This window comes from Astyanax mexicanus, chromosome 8 (genome assembly GCF_023375975.1).
Source record: "Astyanax mexicanus isolate ESR-SI-001 chromosome 8, AstMex3_surface, whole genome shotgun sequence".
In the NCBI taxonomy this organism is placed as follows: Eukaryota; Metazoa; Chordata; class Actinopteri; order Characiformes; family Acestrorhamphidae; genus Astyanax; species Astyanax mexicanus.
In genome coordinates this window covers 44,245,483-44,269,788 of record NC_064415.1, presented here as the reverse complement: position 1 = coordinate 44,269,788, position 24,306 = coordinate 44,245,483, and the positions used below count along the sequence as shown (strand labels likewise).

Below are 24,306 nucleotides of genomic sequence, written 5' to 3'. Positions count from 1 at the left end.
CTTACTTTTTGTATCTTGTGTTATTTGTATTCAAAGACAGTTCATCATTTGCTAATAAAAATGTCAGTTTTAATTTTAAATGCATACTAATAGAGTTTCTGAAGTTTCTTAGTACGTTTCAACATTTTATAGACGTCCATCTTTCCTATTGGCTCCTGGAATAAAGTATTTGCATAAATAATTGTGTGTTGTCCCAACTCTCACTGACAATCAGTGTGTAACCCCCACCAGAGTTATCATTTGGGTACTCAGTTACATGACTGACTGGACACAGGGTTGTACACTGTAAACCCAGAAGTTGTTTAAACTCAAATGATTTAAGTCTGTTTTACATAAAATTGGATATTTCTAAACAATACTCAACTATTTTGAGTTAGTTTAATTTTTTTAGGCACATATACATTTAAACAGAGATCTTTGAGTTGAACCAACTTATAATAATTGAGTTTAGTCTGTTGTCATTGGCAGCTTTTTTCCATTGGCTTCTGTCACAATCTATTTGCATACTGGGTGTGTCCAACAGTTTCTGACACTCAACATCAGTGTGTAGTAATTCCCCCTGGGCTACCTTAGATATAAATCAAGTTCCCCTTTAGTTGTATTAATTTGATGTTTTAATTTATGTAACTCAAGTTTTCATTCCCCATTACTTAAAAAAATTGAGCAAACCTGCTGCCTCAAAGAGTTAAGTAAACACAAACAAGTCAACTTCCCATTTAGTTGTAATAATTTGATGTTCTCAGTTATATTAACTTAAGGTTTTATTAAACATTACTTAACTATTTGTAAGGCAACCGGTTTCCTCAAATTTTTTAAGTAAACTTAACTTTTCTGGACATACAGTGTAGGTCATAAGAGCAAGTAACCATTTCCTTCACTGCAAAGTAAGACTTCATGCAGGTTAAGAACTGTAAAGCAGTCTGTGTTATAACATAAACAACATATCATTACTCACAGTATGCAGTAAACAGTGAACCTTTCATAATTCTCATTTACTGTAGTTAAAGATTCTGATTATTAACATAAACAGGTGTATTAGGGGTGTGTGTGCTGAGTGTGTTGAGCTGTGTCAGTGTTCCTGAGCGGTGTGTGTGTAGATGTGTTTGACGTCAGTGTGGGTACGCTGGCTGGTGGTTATAAGGCTCAGAGACCGGTGGAGTTCAGCTGTGAAGAAAGTGATCAGACAGTGTTTCAGCACCATGGTCAGCGTCCGCGTCGTCCTCATCACCGCCTCCTTCTCCCTGTCCATCATCCTGACCTGCTGTGAGGATTCACCGGACACTCGCTCCCTCCACCCCGACCTCAAGACCCTGCAGGAGAGACAGCTGGTGAGTTTATTAATACTAATAATACTAATACTACTACTATTAATAATAATAATAACTAACCCTGCAGGAGAGACAGCTGGTAAGTTTATTAATACTAATAATACTAATACTACTACTATTAATAATAATAATAATAACTAACCCTGCAGGAGAGACAGCTGGTGAGTTTATTAATACTAATAATACTAATACTACTACTATTAATAATAATAATAACTAACCCTGCAGGAGAGACAGCTGGTGAGTTTATTAATACTAATAATACTAATACTACTACTATTAATAATAATAATAACTAACCCTGCAGGAGAGACAGCTGGTAAGTTTATTAATACTAATAATACTAATACTACTACTATTAATAATAATAATAACTAACCCTGCAGGAGAGACAGCTGGTAAGTTTATTAATACTAATAATACTAATACTACTACTATTAATAATAATAATAACTAACCCTGCAGGAGAGACAGCTGGTGAGTTTATTAATAATACTAATACTACTACTATTAATAATAATAATGAAGCCTTCATGCTCTGGGTCAAATTGACCCGTTTTAAAGTTTGAAGATCTAGGAAAAATAGTTAAGTATTTTTTACAGTATAAAAATTATTCTGCTTGCCTTAATTAGCGTAATCAACATATAGCTCTGGAAAAAAATAAGAGACCACTTAAAAATAATGAGTTTCTTTGATTTTACCAAATTGAAAACCTCTGGAGTATAATCAAGAGGAAAATGGATGATCACAAGCCATCAAACCAAACTGAACTGCTTGAATTTTTGCACCAAGAGTGGCATAAATCTCACATATTTGCAAAAACTAAAACAAAATTGCAATGTTATGTTTCAATGTTATGTAAAACTATTGTTTTATATGTTGATTTTAAAAGTAATTAAGTAATGAAACATTAAAAAAAAGTTTGAACATGTATTTATTTATGAAAAACGAGTGAATTATCCTAATTGAACCACTACCTGTTAGAGGTAAGGAACACCATTGAAGTAAATATTGATAGAATAATTAGTAATGGGGTTAGTAATGAGATATTTACACTAGGATTTTTTTGGTTTCAGACAATGGATAATAAAATATGCACCGGATCAAATTGACCCAGAAACACCATTGCTGTTCCTGACAAATGAACATAACAGTAGGGTTAATACTAATAATGCAAATAATTATTTTAATAAAAATTTACTTTTCAGGAGAGACAGCAGATGAATTTATTAATACTAAAAATATTACTAATGATAATTACTCTGCAGGGGAGACAGCTGGTGAGTTTATTAATACTAAAAATACTAATAATTAGAGATAGCTTATTAATTAACTACTATTTAGTTTATTAATTAACTACTACTACTACTAATAATAATAATAATTAGCTGGTCAGCTGGTCAGTTTATTAATATTAATAATACTAACATTATTACTAATAAAAAAAAACAACTCACCTGCGAGAGACAGTTGGTGAGTTAATTATTACTACTATTACTGGTAAAATTGTACAGTTAAGCTTTAATAAGATTAATGAAAATAATAAACATTTGTTACATAAATAAATTACCCTCTACCATTAAACCTGTTCAGTAGCTGGTATACAATGTATACAAGATTGGTTTAATGGAGTGCACATGCAGACAGACATACCTTAACACTGTTTTTCGCATGTGTATGTATGTTTGTGTGTGTGTGTGTGGGTCAGATAGAGGCTCTGCAGGCTGTGCTGGAGAAGCTGAAGAATAAACAGCTGCCCAACGCCACCAAGAAGTTCGGACAACTGCCCTCGGTAACACACATGCACTCACACTCACACACTGCTGTAGTCTGAATGGGTGGGGCTAAACATCTGTAGGCTGAATGGGTGGAGCTAAACTGCTGTAGGCTGAATAGGTGGAGCTAAACTGCAGTAGGGTGAATGGGTGGAGCTAAACTGCTGAAGGCTGAATAGGTGGAGCTAAACTGCAGTAGGGTGAATGGGTGGAGCTAAACTGCTGAAGGCTGAATAGGTGGAGCTAAACTGCAGTAGGGTGAATGGGTGGAGCTAAACTGCTGTAGGCTGAGTAGGTGGAGCTAAACCATGTTTGTAATTGAGTTGGGTTTTTCTGACAGCACAAAAAGAGGGAATGTGAATTAGGCTGTATGTGGGGATTATAGAGATTGTATTGACGTTGTGTTCTGGGAAGTGAAAAAGCTCTCTCTCTCTCTCTCTCTCTCTCTCTCTCTCTCTCAGTGTGATGCAGGAGAGCAGTGTGCAGCAAGAAAGGGAGCAAGGATCGGTAAACTGTGTGGCTGCCCCCTGGGTACCACCTGCGACTTCTTCATCATGAAATGTCTCTAACCACAGCCCTGTGTGTATGAATATGTGTGTGAGAGAGTGTGTGTGTAAGAGTGTGTAAAGTTATGCTAATTTCAAAATGAAGCCTAAATAAACTGGAATAAAGCTGTTCTTTATTATAAACTGTCTCTTTTGCGGGTCAGGCTGTGTTCCTCGAACCTTTAACCTTCTTTATGTTGTTATTGTTCTATACAAAACCACTTTTCCCTTTTATTCCCATAAAGAACGTTTTTAATAAAGTAATCACTTCTAGTTTCTATATAGGACCATTTATTAAAATCAAAAATCATATTCAAAAGGCTCCATTAAAACAATTAAACCAGTCAAATAAATATGTATACACTTATTGAAGAAACCTTTTTACAGGTGTAAAGGAAAACACTGCATTCCAGCATAAGAACCTTATCCCACCTGTGAAACATGGTGGTGGAAGTATCATGGTTTGGCATGCATTTTGCTGCATCTGGGCCAAGATGTTCTGCTTTTACTGTGGGAACTAAAAATTCTGAATAATACCAGATAATTCTAAAGAAAAATGTCAGGACATCTGTCCATGATCTGAATCTCAACAAAGGTGGGACAGCTAAGAGAAAAGAGAGAGAGAGTGATAGAAAGAGCAATACAAAGAGAGAGTGAGAGAAGAGACAATATACAATAAAGGGAGAGAGAGAGAAAGAGAGAGAGAGGCTGATAGAATGAGCGATAGAAAGAGAGAAAGAGAGGGAGTGGCAAAAACATTGAGAGAACGAGAGAGAAAAAGAAACACAGAGAGAAAAATAGAGATATAGGTGAAGAGACATAGAGGGGGAGACAGAAAAAGAGAAAGAAAGAGGGGAGAGGATGGGAGAGAGAGGGATGCTGCCTGTGTGTGCATGCTTTGGTCCTCAGCCTCGTGAGGGCTGAGCTCCGCTCTCCTATTGGCTCCTCGTGCTGTTGCTGTATGACGTCACCCATCCTCCGTCCCGCGGTGTATGCGTGTGTGTCCGTCAGCGATGGCGGCTCGCGCTGCATCCGGCCTGCTGGTGCTCATCAGCAGCTCGAGCCAGAACCGGACCGCCGACCCGAAGGCAGCGCAGAGCAACAACACACTGCAGGAGCTGCACCGAGGTGACACACACACTCATACAATACACTCATACGCCACACACACAAGGCTAAATCTGAGTCTCTTTATTCTAACTCTGCGCTCCACCTTAAATAGTGCAGCATTTCTATTCGGGCAGACTGTAGGCACCGCACCATTTAAAATAGGAAAAGTAGAAAAATGCACAGAGAAAAACAACCTAAAATGTTTATTATTGATACGTGTGCAGATATTTTTGATACAGGGTCAGGTGCAGCCCTGTAGGGGCGCTCGAGCTCCACTTTTGTGCACACACACATTCCGCATCCCACACACACATTCCGCAGCCCACACACTGCTCATTGTGTTCTGTTCGATGTACAGACAGCTGTTTGAATTCACTCATTTAAACTGTGTGTGTGGGTTTGGATGCTATTGGTTGTCCTAGCAACCTCAGGAGTGTGTGTGTGTGTGTGTGTGTGTTTACATCTGTGCATAATCACAGAGAACACACCCACTCCCCAAAAAAACAAGAGTCTGCAGCAAACCTGATTGCTATAAGGCTGTAGACTAAAAGATTGGAGCTAAACTGCTGTAGGGAAAATGGGTTAGTTTGGGTTAGCAGTTTAAACTGCTTTAAACTGAATAGATGGGACTGAACTGTTTTAAGCTGAATGTGTGGGATGAACTGCTGTAGACTGAGTGTGTTGGGAAAAACAGCTGTAGACTGAATGGGAAGGGCTAAACTGCTGTAACCTGGATAGGTGGAGGATTAAACTAAAGATTATGTGATATGACAATATAATGTTATGTAGTGTAAAATAACATAACAAAACATTATACACTGCTCAAAAAACAAAGGGAACACTTAAACAACACAATGTACCTGGAAGTCAACCACACTTGTGAAATCAACCTGTCCAGTTAGGAAGCAACTGATTGTGAATCAATTCCAACTTCTGTTGTGCAAATGTAACAGACAACAGGTAGAAATGAGTGGCAATTTGGCAATTAACAAGAAAACTCATATAAAGGAGTGGTTCTGCAGGTGGAGACCACAGACCTTTTCTCTGTTCTCATTCTTTTTGGCTGATGTTTTGGTCGCGTTTGCATTTTATCAGTTCTCTCACCATAGAGGTAGCATGAGGCGGAGTCTACAACCCACAGAAGTTGCTCAGGTAGTGCAGCTCATCCAGGATGGCACATCAGTGCGAGCTGTGGCAAAAAGGTTTGCTGTGTCTGTCAGCACAGTGTTCAGAGCATGAAGCAGATACCAGGAGACAGGCCAGTACACCAGGAGACATGGAAGGGGCTGTAGGAGGGCAACAACCAAGCAGCTAAACCACTACCTCCTCCATTGTGCAAAGAGTAACAGGAGGAGCGGTGCCAGAACCCTGCAAAATGACCTCCAGCAGGCAATTTATATCCATGTTTCTGCTCAAACTGTCAGAAACAGACTCCATGATGGTGGTATGAGGGCCCATCGTCCACAAGTGGGGCTTGTGTTTACAGCCCAACAGCGTGCAGTGTGATTGGCATTTGCCAGAGAACAAGAAAAGATTGGCAGATTCGCCATTGGCGCACTGTGCTCTTTACAGATAAAAGCAGGTTTACACTGAGCACGCGTGACAGACGTGACAGAGTCTGGAGACGCAGTGGAGAACGTTCTGCTGCTGCAACATCCTCCAGCATGACCGGTTTGGCAGTGGGTCAGTATTGGTGTGGAGAGGCATTTCTTTGGAGGGCTGCACAGACCTTCATGTGCTCACAGAGGTACTCTGACTGCCATTAGGTACCGAGATGAGATCATCAGACCCATTGTGAGACCATATGCTGATGCAGTGGGCCCTGGGTTTCTTCTGATGCAGGACAATACTAGACCTCATGTGTCTGAAGTGTGTCAGCAGTTCCTGCATGATGAAGGCATTGATGCTATGGACTGGCCCCGCCCATTTCCCAGACCTGAAATCCAATCCAGCACATCTGGAACATCATGTCTCGCTCCATCCACCAACACCACACTGCACCACAGACTGTCCAGCAGTTGACTGAAGCTTTAATCCAGGTCTGGGAGGAGATTCCTCAGGAGAACATCCGCTGCTTCATCAGGAGAATGACCAGGTGTTGTGGGGAGGTCATACAGGCACGTGGAGCCACACACACTACTGAGCCTCATTTTAACTTATCTTGAGGAATTTACACTGAAGCTGGATCAGCCTGTCATTTGATTCTCCATGTTGATTTTGAGTATGATTCTAAATCCAGACCCCCATGAGATAATAATTTTGATTTACATTGATCAGTTTTATGTTATTCGCATTCCACTATATAACAAAATAAAGATTTTCAACTGGAATATTCTATTCATTGAGATCTAGGCTGTGTTATTTTAGTGTTCCCTTTATTCTTTTAAGCAATTTACATAAAACATATATGGTTGGAAACAAAACAAGCAGGTGCACAGGTGAGTGTATCAGTGCTGTGTAGTGGATTATTTACAGCTGGTTGAATTCCCCCTGTTTGTGTTTCTATATTCTGCTTTTTCTGTGTGTGTGTGTTTGTGTGTGTGTGTGCGTAGTCTGAACTCCCTCTGGCTGGTATTGTGGATGCTGTTGCTAGGCACTTTAGCATCAGCAGTGTACTTGAGCAGCTGCCCCACTATTGTCCTGCTTTAAAGTGAAAAACACAACCCTGGTTCCTCTCTAGTTTCCTCAAATGTTATTCTTTAGTTTCTTTATTTTTACACAGGAGCTACTAGGATAATATAGCTAACTGCTAATAGAAGCTAACATTGTCCCAGTTAGCACTGGAGTTATGAAACAAATGTAGCTAACTAGTATTGGAAGCTAACACTGCACCAGTTAGCACTGGAGCAACGAGGCTAATCCCAGCTTAGCTTTGGTTGATAGATCATTTTTATAAACATTGCAACCTATGGTTCTTGAAATATTCCATCTATGCTTGCAGTACAATATGATTGTCTTATCTTTTTAAACTGATTTTAAAAATCTGTCAGTGTTTGTCCCACTGAGAATGTTGTGGGCTGACACTGTGATGCAAACTGTAGTGCTAAACTTCATGTATCATGATGCTCACTATGTATCATGAATATCATAGAATCCACCCAGATTAAACGATGGGCTGCTTTTCCTTTCTCACTGTTTCTGAGTTCACTATAAATACAGGAACCGAGTGTGTGCTCCACCCTCACTCCACACACACACACACACACACACACACACACACACACACACACACACACACACACACACACACAGACTAAGCTGTTAACTGCTGTTGCAGGAATCCGCTCGTGGGATGTGGATCTGAGTGTGTGTAACGTGGACGAGCAGCTCAGACTCTTTGTTACTAAGCGCTTATCTCACTCTTCCCCTGATGTTAAAGGTGAGTGTCTCTCACTCTTTGTTTCTTACTCTCTCTTTCCACCTCTGCACTCCACGGCTGAACACTCCAGTCCTCTGAAGCGTTTAAAAGCCATGCCTGACTGACTGGTTGGTTTACTGACTGGCTGAATTACTGGTCGACTGACTAACTGGCAGTTTGGATGACTGGTTGGTGTACTAACTAATTATCTACTGTTGAACTGTCTATCTGATTGAAATTAATTACTAACTGACTGGCTGGTTTACTGACTTCCAGGATAGCTATGTGGTTGACTTACTGAGTGTATAACTAACTGAGTGGCTGAGCGGTTAATTTACTGATTTATTACAAAGACTGACTGAAAAACTGACTTATTATCTGACTGGCTGACTTGGTGACAAGTTAACTGGTTGACTCTGTTACTTACTAACTGACTGGTTGGTTTATTTATTGACTAACTAGCTAAAAGGTTGATTTACTGAGCAGCTAACTGAATGACTGTTATGGTGACTAACTGAGTGGCTAAATGTTTGATTTACTGACTGACTGAATGAGTGACTTGGTTACTGTCTGACTGACTTGATTTAGTAACTGGCTGGTAGGCTTATTGAATGATTCTTTAAATTACAGACTGATCCACTGATTGTTAGAATTACTGATTAACTGACTGGCTGACTTACTGGCTAACTGACTGGTTAATTTTCTGAATTTCTAACTGAATGACTCACTGAGTGACTGACTGCTTAATTTACTGATTTCCTTAATGATTGGTGACTGACTGGCTGGCTGGCTGACAGGTTGATTGAGTGGATGACTTAATAAATGATTGACTGATCCACTGACTGACTGTCTAAATTGCAGACTAGCAGACTGACTTATTGGTAACTGACTGACTGGCTGACTGATTCACTGACAGACTGACTAACTGTCTGACTGACAGATTGTATGACTGGCTAAGTGACTGGCTGATTGGTTAATTTACTGATTGATTGACTGGCTCACTGGCTGAATGAATGACTTACTGACTGCCTGGACAGAAAGCCAGAGTGTAATGTGCTGTGTGATTGGAGGTGTGTGTTAATCTTCTCTTGCTGTTGTTGAGTAGAGCTCTGAAGTACTGCAGATTGTTGGTCTGAACTCTCTCAGCTACCGCAGCTCTCACCACAGGTCAGGAAGGAAGTTCTGCTGACCAATTGTTCAGACTCTGGCAGCTAACGGCAGCACTTTCCATGCTGTTATACTGAGATCCCAGACATGATTTTGCTGACTGACAGCACACACAGTCTAGGAATGTTTTTTTGCTGTGTTGATGATGAAGTCATTGCTTCTCTTTAACACATTTATAAATTGTTAAAGATGTTCATAAAGCACGCCAGTGGTGAACCAGTAGAGCAGAACCTGCAGTTTAGGATAGATGAGGCGAGAGGTGACAGTCCAGTTTGTGTTAACAGTGTTAGCCTAGCATCTCGTATTGTTAGCTAAAGTAGCACAAGTTGGATATCTGACATGTTATGGCTGACCAACCAAATCTGGGGTCAGTGACCAATCATGTTACTAAGATGTTTTCAAAAAACTGTTTCTTATTGTTCTTAAACTTATCTATTATTGGCTAATGTATTATCTCAGGTATTATCTCTGTATCAGTGCAGCTCTGGGATAACTACTCTGAGGTCAGAGCTCTGGATCTGTTCGCTCTGTTGGCTGGAAGGCAGAGTCAGGGTCATGGCCTTTCTCCTTTGACCTGGTCATTGTGGCTCCTGTGTAACAGGATGTTGCGGCATTGAAAAGCCTGGAAAGGGGAAATGCCAAACCAGCACTGCCCTGCAAAGAGGTCGTTCCAACAAAGGCAGTTCAGATGAAAGTGTGTTTGGGAACAGCAGAAACTAACTGTGCAGTGCAGTAATGTTGTAGAATGTACAGCTTCACCAGGAACACCTTCAGTGCGGGACAGTCAGTAAGCACAGAGTTTTTTTCTCACTGCTGAGACCAGCTGAGGTAGTACTATTGATGTATGGTGGAAGTTCTTGTTTGGTTGGAGCATCATGATCAGTTTCGTTGAGGTCTCTGTTGGATACATTTCACCTCTAATCCTTTCAAAGGCATTTCTTAGTTAAAGAGTTCAATAACTGTCTGTTTGTTGCTGACGTTTGTCTTTAGTTCATTAGCTCTCAAGAGACAGTGTCTTAATTCAGTTCTTCTGAAATTGTATCAGATTAGTCTTCAGTCTTCAGTCTTAAGTAGATAAGTCTATTGTTTATCCTCCTTTTTCATCTCTGTCTTTTCTCCTGCTCATCTCTCTGCAGGTCAGCAGATATTTCACTGCAGCTCGGGTGTGCTCAGCTCCAGGGTTGTGGTTAATCCCTCAGGGGAGCTTCTCTACTCAGAGGTTTGTTCTGCTTGAGCTGGTCAGTCTGAACAGATCCAGTCCAGACAAATATATATTTATATTTATAATGATACTTGGTATTATCAGTTACAAAAATGTACTCTTTGGCCAATATGTATGGAGAAGTCAAGGTATTCATGTGATAGTAGCTTGATTTTTGTTTTTGGATTTTGCTGTTTTCTACACTTATCATCAAAAAAAAGTTGCACCCAGATAGAATCAACTGACAATTGATTCTGTTGTTTTTGGGGGAGATGACCAACAAATCTTTACAAATACAAATACAAATACTGTACAATGTTGCTCATATCAGCCAAATTATCATTTGGTAACTTTTTATCATCCTTCATCATCCTTCTAAACAAAATTGCAGTTTGACACTTCCTTCTGGGTGCAACTATTTTACAACTATTTCTTTGATAATGAGAGAAGTGTGAAGAGAAACTGATTACCTGTTTAAACACATGTAAACTGTGAAATTACATTATCGACTTATTGTACAATATATGTGCACAACCTGAATAATTTTATTAATTGAGGAATTCCCATGAATGCAATGAGCCTGAAGGTCAACAATAAAACCATGAATTAGATTAATTCGATTTTGATTTATGTATATAAGATATAGGCCTGTCATGATAATTACATTACAACTTATTGTTCAATGTATGGATTTGTACACAGCTATTTGTGCGCACCTCATTACCACATTATATTATTCTTTCTTAGCAAGAAGAGAACATTAATGTGAATGACCAGAATGTTCACTTTATTTATGATCGTTTTTTGGGATATTTAATAAATGTTTCATGTCAGTTTGAATGTCTGAATATTCTTAAGAATGAAAAGTTAATTTCTGTTAAGATCAGTGTAATTGTAGTTTTATGCTATGAAATTATCATATCAGTGGTCCTAAAATGACAATAATATTGTTAATCACAATTATTTATGGGACAATAACTACAAAAAAAAATCACAAAAAGTGTTATTGTAACAGGCCTACTAATGCATCTAAAATATCAGTTCTTTGTGTTTATTAATACTGCTATAATGACAGGCTGAATCCTAAAAGTCATGAAGTCAGAGCTCTTGAGAAATACCAATCCCAAATTGAAGAGATGTTCATATGGGTCAGAAAGTTCCTCGTTCGCTCTTGGTCATGATGGCAGCATTAGTGTACAGCTAATAACGAGACAGTTTAACAGCAGCACAGTGTGCTTGGCTCACAGAGTGTAAAAGGCGCAATGAGATTCTGCCAAATAGTTCAGAACAAAAGAAATATGAAAAACAATGGAAGTGCAGCTACAGCCCACAGGAGGGGCCTGGGTGGCAGGATAAAAGCAGTATTCTGGGAGTTCTGGGAGAGATGTTTATTTTGCCATTCCAGAAAAAAAAGATTCTTTTGTGATCAGAGTGCTAAAATCTGTACTCTCTGTAATCTCATACAGATACGCAGCCTGATACTGGACTCCAGTCAGCACAAGCTGCTGGTGCTTGCAGGACAATCACTGGAGGACACTGGAGACATCATCCTGCAAACTGGATATTTCAGTCCAAACCACTTCGCTCAGATCTTTGAGGATGAGGAGGTCTGTGCTTCTGTGTTTTTAAAGTGACTGTTAATTGGAACACATGCATTTTACCTGTACTGTCAACATTAACATGTTAATGCAAGCAATTCATCTGGAAACTTTATCGCTTTAATTGTTCTTAATGTAAATGAATCACAAAACCAAGTTTACAGAGCCAGGTGACGTATTACTGGTTTTGTTTAGCGATATAAACACAGTGTTGCTACTGTCAAGTTGTAGATTACAAATGTACATTACTTCTTTTTAAGCTCAAATCTCCTTACTCTCTCTGAAAACTCCCCCCTGCCCCCGCTCACACACACACAGCTGCTGGCCTTCCCCTAAAGCTGTCTGAACCTTCACTCAGCATGATAATTAAAATACCCTCATTTTAAAATATATTTTTATTAAGAATGCACTGATGTCACTTTTTTCTTCATATATGTAAATACAGTGGCGTGAAAAAGTATTTGCCCCCCAACAGATTTCTTTTGTTTTAGCATTTGTTTCATACTTACATTTTTCAGTTTATCAAACTTTAAAATCAGACACATATAACCTGACGAAAGCACTTTTTAAATGATGATTTCATTTATTACTGGAAAAATACTATCCAAACTAATTTAGCCCTTTGCCAAAAACATCTTGATGATCCCCAGAACTTTGGATAAATATTCTTTGGACTGTCGTGACAAATATGGAACTACCGTATTTTTCGGACTATAAGGCGCACTTAAAAACGTTTAATTTTCACAAAAATTGACAGTGCGTCTTATAATACGGTGCGCCTTTTGTATGGATTTTACTCGTCAGGTTGTAAGGAGCAGTAAACACACACTCCGTGCAGCGTTATAGAGAGTTTCAGTGCTATACAGAGTCCAGAGCCGTGCAGCTCCGAGGCTGAGCAGCAATAGCATTAGCTAGATGCTAACCGCTAAGCTAGCTAGCTTATTCACTGAGATCAGTATTATCTAAATTTTACTCGTCAGGTTGTAAGGAGCAGTAAACACACACTCCGTGCAGCGTTATACAGAGTTTCAGTGCTATACAGAGTCCAGAGCCGTGCAGCTCCGAGGCTGGAGCAGCAATAGCATTAGCTAGCTTATTCACTGTTCAGAGATCAGTATTATCTAAATTTTACCCGTCAGGTGTAAGGAGCAATAAACACACACTCCGTGCAGAGCCGTGCCGCTCCGAGGCTGGAGCAGCAATAGCATTAGCTAGATGCTAACCGCTTAGCTAGCTAGCTTTTTCACTGTTCAGAGATCAGTATTTTCTAAATTTAGTACTTTTAATACTGCTGGAGCAGTATTATTAGAGTTAGATGCTAATCGCTAAGCGTTCACCGTTCAGAGGTGAGTTATCGGCCTGTAAGTCTGTGCTGCTTTGCCTGGCTAGCATTAGCTAGATGCTAAGCGCTAACTCTCTCAGAGGTGAGTTTTATCAGCCTGTAATCTGCTTGTTTACCGTGTTAAAACAAGCTACGGGGGACGAATCGCTAGCTAATATCTCACTGTCTTACCAGAACACGCAGGATTACTCAGTGTAACGCTGTCGTTTAAGTTTGGGTTAACTTTACTAGTTTAGGTGACTAGCTAGCGTGCTAGCGGATAGCTATGCTAACGCTGGTGCAGCAAGCCTTAGTGGACATCTGGAAATCTAAGCTTACTGTAAATAAACTGAAGCACGTTACTCACCCAAATAAACAGTTTTCAGGAGAGGAATCTGTGTAGATTAATATCCAGCACTCGTTTGACTTTGAAAGAGCTAGATTTGAATACTGAGACGCTCCACCGGCAAGCGACCACCCCCGGTGGGGGAAGGGAAACATGGCGCCACCCCTGTTCACTTTGATATAGGCACCCTTTCTAGTGTCACTTAACGCGCCTTATAATGCGATGCGCCCTATGTATGGAAAAATAGCAGAAAATAGGCGTTCTTTGATAGTGCGTCTTATAATACGGTGCGCCTTATAGTCCGAAAAATACGGTATTTGGAAGGTGTGTCTCCCTTTACATTAGGTGTAAAATGAACGCGTAATTTAAGAAAAAAAAACATCATACTGAAAGTAAAACATGGTGGTGGTAGTGTGATGGTCTGGGGCTGCTGGACAACTTGCTGTAATAGATGGAATCAGGAATTCTGCTGTTTACCAGACAATCCTGGAGTAGAATGTCCGAACATCTGTTCATGACCTCAAGCTCAGGAGTACTTGGGTTCTGCAGCAGGACAATGATCCAAAGCACACAAACAGAAAGCCCACCTCTGAATTGATTAAAAAAACTAAATGAAGGATTTGGAGTGTCATAGTTAAAGTCTAATTAAGATGCTGGTGTCATGATCTTAAACAGGATGTTTATGCTCCAAAACCCTCCAAAGTGTCTGAATTAAAACAATCCTACACAGAAGATTGAAACAAAATTCCTCCACAGAGATGTGAAAGACTCAATGCCAAATATCAGTAAAACTTTACTGCATTTGTTGCCGCTGAGGCTGCCACCAAGTTGTTAGGTTTAGGGGGCAAACATTTATTTATCCCTTGCTCAGGTTTGTCTGATATTAAAGTTTGTTTGAAAAACTTGATAAATATCACCATGAAAAAAGGAAAAAAAATCTGTAGGGGGCACAGTATAAACACATAGTAAACAAATTCAGTTTGAGCTTATTATTATTAAGTTATTAAGAGAATGGTATTCATAGGCCTAGGTTAAAAAGACCAAGCAAACAGACCACAATATACAATAGTTTTTTCTCCTGCACAAAAAAAACAGTTACTAGCATTTAATTTTTAAATCATGATTTTAACAGGATTAATTATAGAATATTGCTGTTAATACAATACAGTTAATTTAAGTGATTAACACCAATTATATAAATATACATGCATATATTTTACATTTAAATAGCCATTACTAATTGCTTAAGTCTTAAGAAGAACAAGTGTGAATAATCACAGAATATTGTTTAATTGATTGATAGCACAATTTTGTCATTCAATACCAGTGAAATGTTCATAAAACTATGAAAGGACCATACATGGTGCAAAGTAACTGACAAACAAATGAATGCAAATCCTCTGTTTTAGATTTTCAGTAGATTTTTGTCTTGATGCAGCTTTGCTTGCTGTTTTGTCTCCAACATCTCTGTGATGAGCCATCTGGGTTTTTTTTCCCGTGGAACAGGACGCACATGCTGAGACCTTGTTGACTGCTCAAAACTATGTGTTAATGACTATGTGTGTTTTTATTTCCATTGCGTATGTTTGTTTTGGAAATTGGATTCATTTCCTGGCATCAGTGTCACTATATTAAGCCTAGAATAGATATCAAGTGTTTATGTACTATGTGAAAACCATGTGTTCTTCTACAGTGACTGTGCTGTTGTTTTGTACATCATTAACAGGTCCAATCTGTACTGAATGCTGCAAGTGCATCTGGAAAACCAAGCCTGACCCTGAGCTGCCCAAAGACTGGAAAATGGAAGAACTCAGTTCTTGGGAAGCACAGCATACAAGATGTGATAGACATTAAGGTAAACCCTTTAATGGTGCTCCCTAAAATGGAAGGGCTTCAAGAATTTACGGATCATCTCTCGCAGACCCTTGAGCCACAGTCACCGTTTGATCTTCTAGAGCCTCCAAGCACTGTGGGATTCCTCAAGCTTTGCCGTCCCTGCTGCTACATATTTCCAGGTGGGAGAGGGGACTGTGCCTTCTTTGCAGTCAACGGATTCAATGTGCTGGTAAACGGCGGGGCTGATGCACGTTCTTGCTTTTGGAAGTTAGTAAGGCATCTGGATCGTGTCGACTCTGTTCTACTCACCCATGCCGGGACAGATAATCTGCCAGGGATTAACAGTCTGTTTGAACGGAAGGTTGCTGAGCTTGAGGAAGATGATTCTTCAAACTTCAATAAAAAAGAAAAATGGCTTAAAAATTTAATCTCTCCAGAGCTAGGTGTTGTTTTCTTCAATGCACCAAACAGGCTGAAAAAACTTCAAGGCGACCCAAACGTATTGAAAAGTAGCGATCAAGCAGCCCTTACCCTTCGCCATTTGGAGAATCTTAAGATATCACCAGAACAACTACTTCGCAACTCAAATGGTTCTATAGAGCCAGTGATTCTGTTTCAGAAAATGGGAGTTGGGTGTCTTGAGCTCTATGTCCTTAACCCAATAAAGCGCAGCAAAGAGTTTGAGGCTTTCATGCACAGCTGGCCTGAGAGCAGCCCCAACCTTAAAGGCTCTGAGATTCCTTTAAACTGTCTGGTATCTATCTGTGCTTTGCTTGTGTGGCATCCAGCCAGCCCACATGAAAAGATAATCAGAGTCCTCTTCCCTGGGTCCACACCACAGGGGAAGATACTGGATGGTCTAGAAAAGTTGAAACACCTAGAGTTTTTAAAGAAACCTGTAGTGTGCTCCAAAGACATTGAATCCACAAAGTCAGAAAAGAATCCAAAAAGAGCAGAGAGTCAAGACAGTCTGAAATCTAGCACAAAGGAATCAAGGACAAGTAATGCAAGTGCTGCTCCAAAGGAGAGATCAACCCACGGATATTCAGAGCCAAAGGACAAGGCCAGAGTCGCAAATGTAAATGCTCCAACAGCTGAGGAAAATAGTGGCAACTTAAAGCTCTCCAAACCTGAAAAAACAGTAGCAAGAAAGAGTTCATTCAGAGACAATACAAAATATGAAAAGGCTAGTGTCCCAGTGCCAAAAAAACAAGACAATGGTCCTAGGAAAATGTCTGGCAAAAAAGATTCTCCTGTTAACAAACCCAAGGCAGACTTAAAGACTGAACAGAAAAAAGATGATAAGACTGAAGATAAAAAGCACAGTGTGTCAGGAAAAGATGTGAAGAAAGCTTCAGCTGCTGCGCCCCCTTCTTCACACCCAAGTAAGTCTTCAACTGCAAAGAAAAATGAGACAAAAGAGAGCAAGGCGACAGAGCAGAAAGTTAAAAACAACAAATCTAACAAGGAGCAGCAGAACCAGAAGCTATCAGGTGATGCAGAGGATGCAAATCACTCCCCAATTTCCTCACCTGAGGATATGACATCAGAGTTTCTGGCAATGGAGCGAGAGCAGTCACAAAACCTTTCTGCAAGTAAAAACTCTGACCTCCCCTCTCGGATGGAATCAGGGAATAAAGATGATGCAAAGAATAACCGTAGGAGTCCAGTGGGTGCAGAGTCTGCAGCAGCCATACCCAGTCCAGGGAAGGCCACTGATGCTTCTTCCCACCTTGTCAAGAATCCAAAATGTGAACGCGGTGTGAATTTGGACCTCACACCCACTGAGTACACCTTGCTTGATGGTGCTTTTAAAGACAATCTTCCTAAATGTGACCAGCAGGAAGTCCTTATCAGCCCAGATGAAAAAACTCTGGAGATGAGTTCTCCTAGATCCAGACCAAACAGTGCTGGTCATACACCGTATCACCTTTCACCAGAAGAAACGTGGGCATCCAGAGACTACAGCAGTCTGGGAGCCAAGATGTGCCTTGAGTCAGAGAGTCAACCAGAAGCATCATGCAAGAACTCAGAGTCCGGTTGCCTCAAAAGTAATCAAGAAAGCAACTCTACATCTTCTAAAGAGAAACACTCCAGTTTCCTGTCCCTGAGCTCTTTTAAAGACATAATGCCTGATATATCTCCAACTGTCACTACCACTCACTCAATGCCAGCAGAAGTTAGCTCACCACAGTCCACTGAGGTTGACGAATCTTTGTCAATGTCTTTTGAACAAGTCCTTCCTACAGTCAGTGAATCCACCAATGAGGACGAGACTTGCTACTCCAACGGACACTATGTCGATTCTGATTTTAAGGTAGGGATGTCCCTGTCTTTAAAAATGGCCCACACCAAAGTTGTTATGAATGATGGTTCAGACGGACGACATCCTGGTCCACAGAGCCTTATGTTTGATGCCGCTGCCCATGATGTTGACCTGTGCCTGGTGTCTCCATGTGAGTTCAAGCATTTTAAGTCTCCAGGGAACCAGCAGCATCCACTATCTCCAGGACTTACAACCAGCAGCCCTCAGGACCTCTCAGATGACAGTGATCATTCCCAGGATGTCGCGAAACCCTTGCCACAGATGTACGCAAGTGGCAAAGCCACTCACTCTGTCCAGGAAACCGTTCTGACTTCTGCTAGTGATTACTTCCCCAATGTAACAGATTCCGACATGCATGTCGGGATGGAGGAATGTCCGTCCATCACTGCAGATGGTGCATTAGATTCTGATGAGGAAACCGGTGTTCATTTCTCCTCTCAGAACTCTGTTGATGGTCTGAGGAGAAATAATTCTCCACCTCAGGATCCTCTGCCAGTCACTTTGAAGGACTTGCCGCCTCTTCCTCCCCAGCCTGGGGCATGCATGCCTGATCCTGGAAAAACCGTCAAGACTAATGTGATGAGAAACAAAAAGACAGCTGGAGGTACCACCAGCTCTGTGCAAACCACCAAAGCCAAAACTGGAAATCCAAGTGGTTCAGCTGGTAGCCTGAGGTCGAGCTCTACTGTAGACAGTTCTGCATCACGCTCTGCGCATTCAGGTCCAAAAAGACTTGCAGGTAGGAACAGTGACCTAAAACACAGTTGGCACTTAACCTGTTTTATAACACTTTATTCATGCTAGTTAGTTAGAGAGAATTTATTGCAAGTATTGACATTAAAAAACATATTACCAGTCATTTTAACTAAAGCCGGAAGTTTAGAACATGGCAGCAGTACGTGATCGTAAGTGAAGTTACAAAGGTAATATAAATTATTTAAAAGAGATGGTGTGGTGAAAGGTTGTGAAGATGTGGCGTACAAGTGTAAATGAGTTAGGAATAGCATTTATAGGATATAGTTTTAGAGAGTTTCAAAATGTGTAGGACTGTTTTCTTATTAGAAGCACGTATACCGCAAAGACAAGAAAAGTACTGCCGCTTTAAGAATGAAATCCTTAGTCATCAGTAGTTTATCGGTTTGGGTCCGCATAAGACAACGTCTTGGGTCCGGCCCCGGACCGCGGTTCACCTATTACTGACATCTGCTCTAGTGTATCCAGTGGGAAAAGACTTTATACTCTTTACATGTAAAACTGAGAAAAGCAACATTTGGATGCAGTAATCATGTATTTTTTTCTTGATAAATGTTCTTTTGTATCCAATCAGCAGGTAACAAGGGTGGCGTATCAGTATATTTGGACCTGGCATATGTACCATCTGGACATGCAGCTTCCACTATTGATCTCGAGTTCTTTTGCCGCTTACGGTCATCCTGTTACATCATAAGTGGAGATGATGCCATGAAAGAAGCTATGATAAGGCCCATCCTGGATGCCTTACTGGATGGAAAGTCCTTATGGCCTGAGCCTGTGCCGGTCAGTTCCACACTGTTCTTGCAATAATAAACCAACAGAAACAGATCTAGAAATACCTGATCAGAGGTTGAAGGAGTTGAGCATCTACAAAAAACTCTCTTCTCTTTTGTCCTCCAGGTGACATTAATTCCCACCTTTGAGTCGGTGATGATGCATGAGTGGTACCAGCAGACCCAAGAGAAGCAGCAGCAGCTGGGCATCACAGTTCTGGGCAGTAACAGCACTGTGGCCATGCAAGAGGAAACGTTTCCAGCATGTAAAGTGGAGTTCTGAGAGTTTTGATCAGTGAGGAGAACTGTTTACCTGAGCCTTTACTTTCCCTTTCAGCACTAACCTTAGCACTTAAACCCACAGAACATGGATGAGACCCATGCCTGCATGGATTGACCTCCTGAGAAATATGAATAGAGAATTTGTACTGTTGGTAATATTGGACTGGAGCTCAAAAAGAAAAACTTTAGTATCCTAGGCACTTTTAGTGTAAGTAGTAGAGTTCAGATGGAACTGCAGCTGGATGTAATGTTTGTTTTAAACGCATGGAAAACTAGATCCAGCAATTATTGAAGTGTGGAATGTTGCAAAGTGTTGCTTAATGTGTGGAAAGGGTTTAAAAGATGTAGCAAAGGGAAAGCCAATCAGAGGAAGCTTTTAGAAGGGGAGGGGCATCAGAAGGAATTATAGTAATGCGAGGAGCAATCAAAGGAAGCTAAAGAGAAGGGGAGGAGCCATAAGAGGAAGATGTAGCAGTGGAGGGAAGAGACATTCAAAGAAAGCTTTACGAAGGGTAGGAGCCATCCGAGAAGGTTTTAGGTCCATTAGTGGAAGTAATTGGAAGGGGAGGGGTCATCAAAGGAAGCTGTAGGTAGGGGAGGGGTCAGACAAAAGAGGAGGAGCCAGAAGCTGCAAATAACTGCTGACTCACATCTGACACAATGGTAAAAATTACCTTGAAATTTCAGGTGTCTACAGTAATTCTTCATTTTAATTTAGTAAAAATATGAGTGGTTGAGTTGAGACAGTAATCCAGATTCAAGAGGCATTAGTGTTGAGTTTAAGAATGTTGCACACAGTACTTGATTTAGGATGCAGCTTTTGTATCAGCACAGCCCACATGATGCCTCGTGCAGGTTCCAGCTCACATCTGTAGAAACTAAAGAGAATCATTTGATGTCTGTAATAATTAACGTGTTGTAAGACAGTGGTTGGAGGTGAAAACTGTGCACAGTGTTAAATATCTCACACCATGGTTCATTTCTCCACCTGCACTTTCTTGCATGCTAATTTTGTTAGTAAGTTTTAGTTAAGGAGAAGCCTGTGTTGATTTTGAAAGACATACATCAGCACTGCTCAGAAAGGAAGCTGTGAGAGAACAAGCCAGTTCAAGTAGGAATAAAGTTACATTTTTATACAGCCAAAGAAATAGATTTCCTGTACTAGAGACATGCATGTTTGAGGAAACTGAAGAATGTGTTAACTATGGTATGCACTGTATATATGTTATGCTATTTTAAATGATAATCCTTTACCATGAATATTTTATATTATTCACTTTAACTTATCCAAACAAATCTCAGAATGTTTATTCAGACTACAGGACAAAGAGCTACATATGTCTCAATAACAGTAATCATACTTATGGGTAGATAGCACTTTTAATGCTGTACCAATCCTGAGAGTTCTTCAACCAGAAAAAATGTAAAAATAACACTTTTAGTGATTTAGTGCTTAAATAATGAAAAATACTGAGGCAGTGAGCAACTCTAAATATTTATAGTCTGATAAATTAAATGCTCATCATGTGCCTGTGTCTAATATTATTATTATTAAAAATATTAAGGACTGTTTAGGTGCATTCTTGCCATATGGGGTATATATCTCTATTTCTGAAAGTACTAGTTCTCCCTACTGGGTGAGGCAGGTAACTAATAGGTTACGTCTGTTTGGATCATATTTGCTGCTGGCTGAATGTGAGTTATTTTATTGAAAACATATCGCCAACCAGTATATTTAGAAACATTCTGATTTGGTCTACAATTTAGGTCAGTAAACCTTGATATTATAATAAGTAAATAAATGACTTATATATTGATTCTGATATTTACTTCCTGTGCTACAAATGCAAAACCCACTAAACATGACGACTGTTATAAAATGCCGAAATTAACAAAACAATCTGTTGTCTGTGAAATGTATAAAGTTATATTTCCCCATGGGAAATTGAATGCTTTGTTTATGACCATACAAAAATGTCGAATAATCACTTCTTTTTCCTTTTTTGTTGCTGTAAATGTTTTATTGTGTTATTTTTTGTGTTTATTTAGAGAATTTTAATTAATTCTGAAGAACTCAAGTCTGCTTATTGTCAGATTTTCCATAAAAGGTGTAATGTTTCTTCTGGTATTTAAACTCGCATCACATCCTCCACCACCAGTAATCTGCCTATATTGCTTTCTGAAGGGGCAGGGCTACACAGCAGTATGAGGATAAAAAAGCTAATGCTAGCTACAATATGTCATCTCTCATGGCTGTAAATAAACACACAAAGGGAAACAATGTATTTGAGAGACTGTTGGATGGTAAAAATAGCCTTACTTTCTTGTTTTTTTTCTTCAAGCTAACCATGCTAACGACTAAGTTAGCTCCTTGGCTAAGAGCTGCTGTAATACCAGTCACGCCTCTATCACCAACCTTGCCAGATACACAAACTTTTACACCACAGCCTGGGGCTTTTTTAAGTTAATAATCATCTGGGTTTATTTATAACTGTGATTTACTGTTTATTTAAAGGGAGATTGAGTTAGCTATCTTGCTAACTGTAGTGAGTTTTTATTGCTAATCTTCTGGTCAGGAGTCCAGTCTAGTGTCTATAAAAATAAAGGTTCCGATATATATTAATTAGTGTGTTGTTAGAACCAAGTATAATATTCTAATAGATTGTGACAGATTCAAGTTTCAAGTAATTAAACAATTAAACTAAAGTTAAGTGAACTCTAGTATTAAACACTTCATTCTATGAACTAAATTTAATCATTTGAAACAGAAAGATGAATACATAATAAAAGCAAAGTACAAGTTTATTCTAATAGTAAATTAATACTTAAAAATGTTATAATTAGTGACTTATCAATAAAAAAATAATTAATTTGAGCGTGTCATGTTACAACTGTTTAAGCAAGTTTATAATCTGTTCAGCAGTAAGAACTTTGCATCCAGTTTAAAGAACCCTAGGAACCTTTATTGTAATAGAGGTTGAGAGAAGAGAATGGTTTGGTTTTGATCTGCTCCTCTGGTTCTGTTGGTGTGAGGCTGAAGCTACAGTGTGAAAAGTTAAGTCCTGTTGTTTCTGTGCTCTAGTCGTGGCAAATTCCGGTCCAGAAAGTAAAAACCTGCCTCAGGTTAGGTTAGGGTATGTTCTGTCTTTACACAGAGCCATCCAGGCAGTCAGATCAAAATGACGCCAGATATTGTGTTTGAATGTCTGGACCTGAATTTACTATCTGTATTCATGTTGAGTGTGTGTGTGACTGTGTGTGATGTGTCCACTGTGGTGTGTGTGTATGTGTGCGTTTGTCCTGCTTTAAAGTGTTGGGGATCTTCCTCTCTCCTCACTTTAACACTAAACACTCTGAGAAGGACTTTCTGCTCATGTGATGCTCCTCTGCTCCTCTGTAACCTACAGTGAAGAACACTGCAGAACTATCTGTGATAAGGTTGTTAATAAAACATTAAAAATGATCAGGCTGTTGAGTGATTGCTGTTCTTCTCTGACCTGTGTACTAATTATAGACCCACAGAGGAACCCAGATCAGATCCAGATTCTGCTGGTAGCTGGTTTTACATGGTCTAAATTCTATTTTGGATGACTTTTTACGAATAGAATAAACATTACATTAACTCATCAATCACCGTACTTTGTTTTGAACCAGTTCTGACCGGTTAGACATTGCCAGCATATGATTCAGCATCAGAATCACAGCATAACATTTTAAGAAATGCCTATGCCTTATAAATATAAATGATATAAAGATAAATGCAGTAGTTAAGTCCAGTTTCTTCCTGCTAAGACAGCTCTCTAAAGTCAAGCTTTTATCTTTCTCTTTATCTTTCTCTGATTTCCAGAAAGTAATTAATGCTTTCATTTCCACAAGACTTGATTATTGCAATTCATTATACATTGGTGCTCTTCATTCGTTGGTTGCTAGGCAACCAGTTGGTGCAAAATACTGCAGCTATTAACACATACAGCCTGTAAATATCAGTACTTCATGGGCTCCCAGTGGCTTTTAGAATACAGGTTAAAATTATGCTTTTAGTGGATAAGTCTCTTATTCGGAGAAATTCGGTGTTAAATGGATTTGGGGTGTAGTGAAACATGATAATGAGTACAACATAATTTTGTTGAATAGCTGAACTCCTTTAACCCCCCATCATTCTGAAATACACTGCTTTTAACCGATGCTCATTACAGGTTTACAATGCTAGCTATGGGGGCATAGCGATGCCTGTGCAAAGAAATGGCTTTTTTTACACCATAAACAAGCTCTAAGTGAAAATGCATGAATTAAATCTGTTCCACTATTTGTTCATGCTTGTCTACCTCAAGGTACTCTGTGTATAGACAGTGTTTTTAATAAACTATGTGTTAACATTTAAAGTTCTCAGTGGCTCATTTTAAATATAAGGACCCGCAGAATTATATAGATAAAAGGCTGGGGCTACTTTGAGCTTGTTAATGGTGTAAAAATAGTGATTTCTTTGTATAGGCAAAGCTATGCCCCTATCATTAGCATCAGCTAAAAGAGCTGTATTTCAGAATGCTGGGGTGAACAAAGGTGGGCTATTTGATAAAAGTTCTTGT

The 24,306-nt window shown here is 39.6% G+C and overlaps 2 protein-coding genes across 2 annotated transcripts; both read left to right on the top strand.

The window, feature by feature from the left end:
* Positions 1–1,153: 1,153 nt before the first annotated feature.
* LOC111196401 (cocaine- and amphetamine-regulated transcript protein-like) lies at positions 1,154–3,773 on the top strand. The gene is made up of 3 exons (XM_022685666.2): positions 1,154–1,328; positions 3,038–3,121; positions 3,566–3,773. The coding sequence occupies exons 1-3, from the start codon at positions 1,200–1,202 to the stop codon at positions 3,671–3,673; spliced, it is 321 nt and encodes a 106-aa protein (XP_022541387.1). The 5' UTR covers positions 1,154–1,199; the 3' UTR covers positions 3,674–3,773.
* Positions 3,774–4,616: 843 nt separating this feature from the next.
* Positions 4,617–23,183, top strand: map1sb (microtubule-associated protein 1Sb). Its single transcript, XM_007234373.4, has 7 exons — positions 4,617–4,777; positions 8,037–8,138; positions 10,421–10,503; positions 11,952–12,092; positions 15,477–18,651; positions 19,240–19,448; positions 19,566–23,183. The coding sequence occupies exons 1-7, from the start codon at positions 4,642–4,644 to the stop codon at positions 19,719–19,721; spliced, it is 4,002 nt and encodes a 1,333-aa protein (XP_007234435.3). The 5' UTR covers positions 4,617–4,641; the 3' UTR covers positions 19,722–23,183.
* Positions 23,184–24,306: the final 1,123 nt, after the last annotated feature.